This window comes from Hippocampus bargibanti, linkage group LG13, assembly GCF_051943395.1.
Source record: "Hippocampus bargibanti isolate YZ-2025 linkage group LG13, ASM5194339v1, whole genome shotgun sequence".
Lineage (NCBI taxonomy): Eukaryota > Metazoa > Chordata > Actinopteri > Syngnathiformes > Syngnathidae > Hippocampus > Hippocampus bargibanti.
The window spans coordinates 21,413,556-21,423,111 of record NC_142746.1 but is presented as its reverse complement, the minus strand read 5'-3'; the positions used below and the strand labels follow the sequence as shown (position 1 = coordinate 21,423,111).

At 40.3% G+C, this 9,556-nt stretch overlaps 2 protein-coding genes across 3 annotated transcripts; both read right to left on the bottom strand.

Annotated features, from left to right (window-relative positions):
- Positions 1-577: 577 nt before the first annotated feature.
- Positions 578-6,753, bottom strand: tex36 (testis expressed 36). The gene is made up of 5 exons (XM_089012627.1): positions 6,651-6,753; positions 4,819-5,021; positions 4,564-4,704; positions 3,708-3,782; positions 578-3,233 (listed from the first exon to the last, which is right to left on the bottom strand). Exons 2-5 carry the CDS (start codon positions 4,978-4,980, stop codon positions 2,931-2,933), a joined length of 681 nt encoding a protein of 226 aa, XP_088868753.1. The 5' UTR covers positions 4,981-5,021; positions 6,651-6,753; the 3' UTR covers positions 578-2,930.
- Positions 4,924-9,343, bottom strand: LOC148889704 (autophagy-related protein 16-1). 2 transcript variants are annotated; one of them, XM_089012625.1, is made up of 7 exons: positions 8,745-9,343; positions 8,610-8,673; positions 8,439-8,520; positions 7,648-7,721; positions 6,824-7,075; positions 6,651-6,759; positions 4,924-5,021 (listed from the first exon to the last, which is right to left on the bottom strand). In XM_089012625.1, exons 1-7 carry the CDS (start codon positions 8,830-8,832, stop codon positions 4,938-4,940), a joined length of 753 nt encoding a protein of 250 aa, XP_088868751.1. In that variant the 5' UTR covers positions 8,833-9,343; the 3' UTR covers positions 4,924-4,937. The 2 variants fall into 2 exon arrangements, with proteins under 2 accessions (XP_088868751.1, XP_088868752.1); XM_089012626.1 differs by lacking the exon at positions 4,924-5,021 and having other exon boundaries at positions 6,037-6,759; positions 8,745-9,334.
- Positions 9,344-9,556: the final 213 nt, after the last annotated feature.

The window sequence follows — 9,556 nt, the reverse complement described above, 5'->3', positions numbered from 1 at the left end:
GCCATTTTGCCTTTCGACACCATGCACATGAAACGCTACACATACATATCATCCGACGGGCCCTCCTTGTTAGGTATTAAGTCGTTCCCATGTGATGTTTGTTGCTAGCGTTGAGGTGTTGAAATTACTAAATGAAATTGCTAAAGCGGCAAAACGCGAGACAGCTCTCATTATGATAATAATAATAATAATAATAATAATCCATTTCATTTTTAAGCGGCTTTCAAAACTCTCAAGGTCAAGTTTTTTTCCTGTGGGTGAGCAGCGGCAGCCACATGCGCCAGCGTTCACTCAACCTGGAAGTACCTCAAATACATAGAAAGCGAGCTCGCTAGTGAATAAATAGCTAATAGCTAGTGAATAGATAGCTAATAGCTATCAAATAGATAGCTATTAGCTAGAAAATAGATAGCTAATAGCTAGCGAATAGAAAACTAATAGCGAGCGAATAATAATAATCCATTTAATTTCTAAGCGCCTTTCAAAACTCTCAAGGTCATTTTACAGTCACAGGATAAGTTTTCCTGTGGGTGAGCAGCGGCAGCCACACGCGCCAGCGTTCACTCAACCTGGAAGTACCTCAAATACATAGAAAGCGAGCTCGCTAGTGAATAAATAGCTAATAGCTAGTGAATAGATAGCTAATAGCTATCAAATAGATAGCTATTAGCTAGAAAATAGATAGCTAATAGCTAGCGAATAGAAAACTAATAGCTAGCGAATAATAATCATAATCCATTTAATTTCTAAGCGCCTTTCAAAACTCTCAAGGTCATTTTACAGTCACGGGATAAGTTTTCCTGTGGGTGAGCAGCGGCAGCCACACGCGCCAGCGTTCACTCAACCCGGAAGTAACTCAAATAGCTAGCTAGCTAGTGAATAGATAGCTAATAGTTTAAAAATCATGAGATGGCAAAAGTAGTCGCATTGTGTACCAGGGTAAATACGTAAAATTCCTCGGGAAGCGTCTAAATGTGTTGTAAAAACGTACAAATAAAGTTGTATTTGCTTTGAAGCAAGCAAATGGTTGAAGAAATGCTTAGGTGTCAATGGAATTTAAAGGACAACCGACGTCTCCGGACAAGTTGTGTCCATAATTTGTAAAATGGCTTCAAATGACTTCTACTGAGCGTATTTTAATAAGATTCCACCGCATATAGCGATATTTTACCTTTTAAAACTCGAGCTGAATATTCCGTTAGTCTTGTTTTTGAGTTGGTGACGAGTCCGCACGTGACGTCACTAAAGGAACTCCCCCTGACCGAAAAAAAGACATTGTAGCAGCCCTTTCATCACGTCAATGTATTTTGCTGTATTGTTTGGTCTGAAAACCTTGTGTTGCACCCAAAAGCCGCCAGAAGAGGGTGTCCAAGCTCCATATAAGGAATTTATCAGCCGGTGGCCACAGGAGGTCGCCATTTTGTGCCTCTTTTCTGGTGATTGTTTCTCCCCAATGTTGCCTCAAAATGGCACGGAATAAATTATTTAATCGATTGCAAACATGTATGCTTTCCTCTACAGAACTATTTCAATCATATTCATAACTGGATGTGTAACAAGAAAGGATATTCTCCGAATCTGAATCCATTGTTTTGATTCTCCAGCAATTCATGACGTCTTGGCGTGACGTCACCAACTGGGGGCGGGACTTTCTGAAAATGCCCAATTCGCGGCTCAATTTTTTTGCAGATTTTGTGGACACTTTAAATCATTTTTATTGGTGTTTTGCATTTGAGGACATGCTCGCCATCCTTGCAAATGTGACACCACAGCTAATTAATACTTGCGAGGCTCTCGTCTCCCTGATGAAGACTTAAGTAGCAGCTGCTGCCCCCGAAAGCACTCTATGGGGAAAAGCAGCAGCTTTTAGTCATTGGTGCTGCGCCTCCCATAAGTGCTTTTCTCCCATTCGCTCCCACGCATCCCCCACTGTGGAAAGAGCTTTGTTCATCTCACATGTTCTCATTTGTATTGATGAAGAGCTCATTGACTGCCCGGGTTTCTTTTAGCTGAGAAATTAAATGAAAAAAAAAAGGCAAAAAAAAAAAAAGCCGATTAGTCAGTTTAAACAAGGGCGATTTGATAGTGTGTTGCTGCCCTCTGTTGGTGATTATTTAAAGACAACCGACAACTCCAGTCAAGTTGCGTCCATAATTTGTAAAATCACTTGTGCTGAGCGCATTTGACAAAGATTCCACCGCATATAGCTATATTTTACCTTTTAAGACTCGCGCTGAATATTCCGGAAGTCTTGTTTTCGAGTTGATGACGATTCCGTGACGTCACACCCCTGACCGAGAAAAACACTGTGTTGATGGCAAAATTAGAATGAAAACTACATCAATAACGCAATGGTGAATCGTTGTGTGTCACAGCCAATTGCGGTAACACGCATAAAGAAGGTGGAAGTTTACACAAAATCCCAGCGGACAAATCAGCCCATTTGCACCACAGCTTGTGCGCCATCTTGTGCATTTTCTGGGCGCTACATTAGAGTCCAGAATTGATACGGAAGGACTTCTTTAATCGATGTCAAACATTTATGCTTTCTTCTTCAGAACTATTTGAATCATATTCATAACTGGATGAGGAACAAGAAAGCATCTTTTTCCGAATCTGAACTCTCTGAAGCCATTGTTTTGATTCTGGAGCATGGCAGTGTGTGACCAATAGTGACATCACGAACAAGGGGGCGGAACTTTCTGAAACTCCCCAGTTTCGAGGTCATTTTGTGGCAGTTTTGGGAGACTTGAAGTCATTTTTATTTGTGTTTTGCATTTGACAAAAAATATCAACCTGCGTGTTTTGGGTATTTTCGATGCTATAAAACGTTGTTCTGATGTTAGTTAAGAAACCAAAAAAAATGGTGTCAGTTGTCCTTTAAATCTGCCTAGCGAAACCCCAAAACATCCATTTTACACCACGGGAGTTTAGAGAGGTCTGGAACCCGCATTTAGATTAGCAAAACCCAACACTTCCGTGCTGTCATAGTCATCATAAGTATTTTGTCCAAACCACATGAAGTCTCCTCCGTCCAGAGGCGTCTCGGCGCACTTCCTCTTATGATCGTGCGGAAAGCGTCGGGATCTGGTGGGTTCCACCGTAGGTTGCGTCGCATAGTCAGTGCTGTAGACTGAATTCTTCTGAGTGGCGCGTTTGGTCCCGTGGTGGCAAAGGCACAAATGGGACTTGTGCTGACTGATCTCCTCGTGATATTTTTTACGACCTGCACCCTGACGGCATCAAACACAAAGGTTGGTTCAGTAGGTTGTCTACAAAAAAACAAACAAAATAAATAATAATAATAATAATAATAATAATAATAAATTTAATCTCTAAGCATTTTTCCAAACTCTCAAGTTCAGTTAAGTCACAAAATCAGTTCAGTTTAGTCACAAAATCATTTTTTCCGCGGGTGAGCAGCGGCAGCCACTTGCGCCAACGTTCACTCAACCCGGAAGTAACTCAAATACAGAACGCTAGCTATCTAGCTAACAGATAGCTAATAGATAGTAAGCTAGACAGTTAGCTAACTAGCTAGATAGCCACAAAGCTAATAAATAGCCAGCTACTTAGCTAGCCAGCTCGATAGCTAGCTAATGGATAGCAAATAGATAGCCAGCTAGGTAGCTAGCTAATAGATAGCAAATGGATTAAACATTTTACCATGTTTTTTTGCTGTAATATAATTCATAATTTATACTCACATCATCGAAGACAATGATATTTTCGTGAACGGTTAGCTTGTTGTCATGCTGCGAGAATGGATATGTCTTGGATTTCTATAAAACAGTGAGACACAAATACAAAATTGACAATTTGTGTGTGTGTGCGTGTCTTCTACTACGGATTTTGACCAATCACGTGCGGCTTTAACCGAATGGAGGGCGTGGGCTCCTATAAGCGGCTACCTATTAAGAGCCGGCTCCCTATTAAGAGCCGTCTACCCATTAAGAGCCGTCTATCCATTAAGTGCCGACTCCCTATTAAGGGCCGGCTCCCTACTAAGAGCCGGCTCCCTACTAAGAGCCGGCTCCCTATAAAGAGCCGGCTCCCTATAAAGAGCCGGCTCCCTATAAAGAGCCGGCTCCCTATAAAGAGCCGGCTCCCTATAAAGAGCCGGCTCCCTCTTAAGAGCCGGCTCCCTATAAAGAGCCGGCTCCCTCTTAAGAGCCGACTCCCTCTTAAGAGCCGACTCCCTCTTAAGAGCCGACTCCCTATTAAGAGCCGACTCCCTATTAAGAGCCGACTCCCTATTAAGAGCCGACTCCCTATTGAGAGCCGGCTCACTATTAAGAGCCGGCTCCCTACTCAGAACCGGCTCCCTACTCAGAACCGGCTCCCTATTAAGAGCTGGCTCCCTATTAAGACCCGGCTCCCTATTGTGTCCTGTCCTTGTATTCTGTCCTTGTGTGTTCTACATACTTGCCAATAAAGATGATTCTGATTCCCGGCTCCCTATTAAGAGTCGATTGCAGTCATTCACTTCAAAGAGCCGGTTCATTCGCGAACGACACATCACAACTGCAGTGAGGTTGGATAGGTCTTGAAACACACACATACCGGCTCGGGTCTCGTCTTGTTGAAGCGTTCAAAGCGAAAAGCTTGCGGCAACTGCGAGGGAATCTGAGTCAGCATCCTCCCGGTACTTGTGTACAATTCCCGATTCCTTCCCTCCCTGGGCGCAGCGTCTGGATGAGGAAACTGAGGAGGGTACAAGAAACAGTATTAGGTACACCTGGGGGCACACAGAGAATGTGAGGGAACTAGAGGGAATAAACTAAAAATGTGCAGGCTCAAAAAGCAAAATGGTCTTACCCAATTGCCGTCATTGCACGTCGGCGAATAACGCTTGCCTCCTTTTACCATGTCGACACTTTTGACCAGGTTGCTCCCACTGCTAAACGACAACACGACAAAACGACACACGATCCGACTCAAGAGTTCACGAAAACACTGGTGACTATGGAAACTGTGCATTCAATAACCAACTGCTCTCGGTTGACGGTCGAGATGAGAAACTGGAATACACACACACAAAAAATGGGAGGTGAGGGTGAATTATGAATGACAAAGCGATAAGATTTGACCTAACACAGACACTGTACAGTGATACCTTGGCTTACAAACTTAATTGGTTCCCAGACAGAGTGTGTAAGGTGAAAAATGTGTATCCCAAAAATTCATTTCCGATAGGAAACCATTAAAATGAGAATAATCCGTTCCCAGTTCCCCACAAAACATAATTTTATAATTTTCAAAGCCTTAAAACTACGCAAAATATACCTTATTTTATGTATAATAAATGTGCTATGGTATTATAATTAAAGAAATAAACTGTACTGTATTATAAAGTCGTTTTATTGACCGGTTTCATCAGCATTAAACACTTTCAACATCTTGAGGAATGATCCCTTGTAGGTGCTTTCTCTGCGATAATTTTACCTAGTTCCTCATCAATTGTGTTCTGTTTAGATGGGTTGATAGCTTTTTGAAACAAGTGTACAGATGGCTTGTGCGGGTTATTTGTGGAGCCTGATTGATGGAAATTTTAACCTTGCAGTCTACACTCTGCTTTTGAACTATCAAAGTTGAAACTAGTCCAAATTTCACTGTTTTCTATCCATTTTGTCACACTCTGTGTCGTCTGTGTGTCTTTTTATTGTTTAAACCACCTCCCCTCACTGCTGCGTTCTTGACCAATCACATGGCTTTAACCGAAGACGGGAGGCGGGGAATAGAGGACCAAAACAAGTCGGCTGCTAGTTTCTTGTTAGGAGAACGGGCTCGTTTGCGAATGACACATCACTCATTGTGGCAGCTCTGTGTGTATCCTGAAAAATAGTTCGTATGCCAAGGTAAAATTTTCATACATTTATCGTTCATAAACCAAAAAGTTCGTAAGCCAAGGGGTTCGTAAACTGAGGTATCACTGTACTTCAAAAAAATAATTCTAATTTAGCAAATCAGTGACTTTATTTCCACATTTCTCATGACAATTAGGTTAGTTCTTACACAAACATTCCGCAGTTTATTCGCAGGCACATTTTATTATTCTTCCAACATAAAACCTAAACCCATTAAAACCTAATTTTACACACACACACATCCCATCCGAGGGATTAAATCCGTTCAAGGTTATTTTCTCAATTACTTTCAGCAAGTTAAAAACTCACCCGGTGGAAATTAGACACGCCCGGTTGGAGATAAATGACAAATGGCATCAACTGTTTAAAAGTAACACTGGCAACAACAAAAATAATAATAAGATGACTGATGACACGCATCGCGTGTGTAATAAGGTGACACAAAGATCTACGACTTCTTATGACATCATCATTGCGTCCCAAATCAAAGACCTCGTCGAAATTATTACTCTGACTGGAATTATTAATTAATTAAACCTCAATCAGGTGATCACAGTTCTTTTTGAACCTAACATACAAACGCCGCACCGACGAGCTCGAGTCGGGATTTAAACTTCTCTACTGTGCGGCAGAGCTGCTAACCGCTAACATGCTGCTGTCATCATTTATTAATTCAACCTCAATCAGGTGATGACAGCTCTTTTTGAACCTAACATACAAACGCCGCACCGACGAGCTCGAGTCGGGATTCAAACTTCTCTACTGTGAGGCAGACATGCTAACCGCTAACATGCCGCTGTCATCAGACGAGGAGGGAATTTTAATGGGCTCGTTAGCTTCCTTCTTCTTCCTGTAAATGTGTTTTTTCAAGTGCCTGGCTACACGCTGCCACCTGCAAAAAAAAAAAAAATCAGATGAGTCCAGAAAAATGATCCAGCGTACATCTTTCGGCATACCTCTCCTGCGCGTCGTTGTGCTTATTTAGCCGTTCGGCCTCATGTTTCTTCTCTTCCATCCACCGCCGTAGGAGATCTTCCTTTTCGCGCCAAGCTTGCGACAGCGCCTCCTTCAGGTCGCTCTGCTCCACACGCAGCGTGGATAGTTCTTTCGTTTGTTGTTCGATGGTGTACTCGTGTTGATAAAGGGTCACTTTCTGGGCGTTGCTAGCTTTAGCCAGAGTGATAGCCTCTTGGCGGTGGTGGGACACTCTGAATTGAATCAGAAAAAAAGAACTATCAGAAAAAAAAGCACAGTAAGTTGCACACGGTTAAACTTGAGAAACGTAGAAGGCCAGAAGGTCAGAAGCATTCAAAAACTATATGGGAAGGGGGGTCAGGGGTACCACAAGGATCTTCCTTGGGGCCACAAGACATTTGTACTGATTCCATTAACTCGTTTTGGACCCTCAGAATATTGAGTTTTAGGACTACATAAACATTCAATGCAGCGTAAGAAACCTTAGACTCTCTTCTTTCATCAGAAAAAATAGTTAATTCCTGAGTTATATTGGCTTGGAGTTATATGAGCTTGAAAGGAGGGTGGGTGTCCAAAATTCAATGCAATACATACATTTTGGTTTATACAGCACTTAAAAAAATAATAATAAGACATTTCATTTATAAGCGCCTTCAAAACTCTCAAGGTCACTTTACAGTCACAGTTTAAGTTTTCTGTGGGTGAGCAGCGGCAGCCACACACGCCAGTGTTCAATCCAAAATATTCCGACCAATCCATGTAAAGTTTCACCTCGTCCAACCCAAAGCCTCAAGGTCATTCTTACCGTGAGTGACAGTGCTGCAGCTCAGCATCTTTCAGATACAAGACGGTGGTCAAGTCCGAGACGGTTTGAGACAGCTGAAGAGACACAAAATAATACAATACAATACAATACATACATATAGATTTATATAGTGCTTTAATAATAGCTGAAGCTGTAACAAAGCGCTTAACATTGACAGCTATCATATACACACAGGAAATAAAGCAGTCACAAAGATAGGAGAAAGCACCAGGGAGTGAAAACAAGACCTCAAATGCGCCCCAGAAAATCAATAATAATAATAATAATAAAATAATAATACAATGCTAATACAATAATAAAATAATTATAAGGTAAAATAAAATAATAAAATCATAAAATAATAAAAAAGAAAAAAGAAAATAAGAAAAAATAATACAATAATAATAATAATAATAATAATAATAATAATAATATGAAAAATAAATAAATATAATAAAATAATAACAATAATAATACATTTCATTTCTAAGCACCTTTCAAAACTCTCAAGGTCACTTTACAGTCACATGATCAGTTTTTCTGTGGGTGAGTAGCGGCAGCCACACGTGCCAGCGTTCACTCACCCGAAAATAATTCAAAAAGATAGAAAGCTAGCTAGTTAGCTATCTAATAGATATCTAATACCAATAGCTAGCTAGATAGCCAATATGTTCCCTGACTCAATTAGCTAGCTAGCCAGCCATATAGCCAAGAGATAGCCAACTAGCTAGCTAGTAATAATAATTCATTTCATTTATAAGTGCCTTTCAAAACTCTCAATCCATTCTTACCTTTTCAGCAAGATGCTCACTTTCTCTGAGGTCAAGTTGAAGTCGTCTGACGTTCTCCCCAACTTTTATTCCATCTTCCGAGCTGTACTAAGTCAACGTTGACATTTTATTCGTCAAGCGTTGACAAGCCGGATCAATGACGATGACAAAATAAAAGTTGATATTTCTAACCTTTCTGACTGAAGATCTTTGAAAAACTGCAGTCGAATTTCAAAGCGTTCTTCCAATTGAGACACTAAAACATGCGTTAAAGTCAAAAGTAGTAGATGCACAAAATATGTCAAATGTTTACATTGGGAATCTTACAGCTTGTGTAGACGCCCTCGTAAGGAAGTTTCTCTGTTTGGTCTCTGAGTTGCAGTTGTGAACGAACATGACGTTTCCAGCTGGCCATGTTAGTTCACACACACATATCTTAAATTTCTCACTCACCAAAATGAGAGTTTTTTTTCTGAAATCTTCCACGCACGATTGTGGGTTAGCAGGACAACAAAAGCTGATTGTTAAAACGCTGGCGTCAGCTGATCAATGCCCCGCCCACTGTTGGCACCATCGTCTCCACTTACACACAATCAGCAGCTTGACTGAAATAAATGCTTTTTTAATCATGTTAATAACAGAAAGTATTTGTAGAAGATAATACGATACCTTGTTTATTTTATGTTATGTTTTATGCGTATTTTTATTCTATTGTACGTCTATTGAAAACACGCTTAACCAAAAGTGTTATTCGTTTGTATTGTTTTTAATTTAATACGTATAAATATACATATATTTTTGTAATCAGAACATGTTTAAGGCAAAGCAGCATGGTTTTAAATAATTGACAATGACATTGCTTATTTTTAAAAAGATAAACTAAAATATATCGCATAAATTGACCAATTTCCAGTTCTTTCCAGAAGTAACAATGTATCCCGACCCTTCCAGAACGATGACGATTGAAGTGCTTCCGGGTTCACGTTTTCGAATTTTACCAATGCATTGCTTTTAAATCTACACAAAATGTAAAACAAAATCAGATATATTATTTTGTATTTTATAGTTTCTATCTTTTTACTTTATTTTGAATAAACATTTTGTTAAACAAAATCATTTTTTGAAAAACCGGAAGTTGC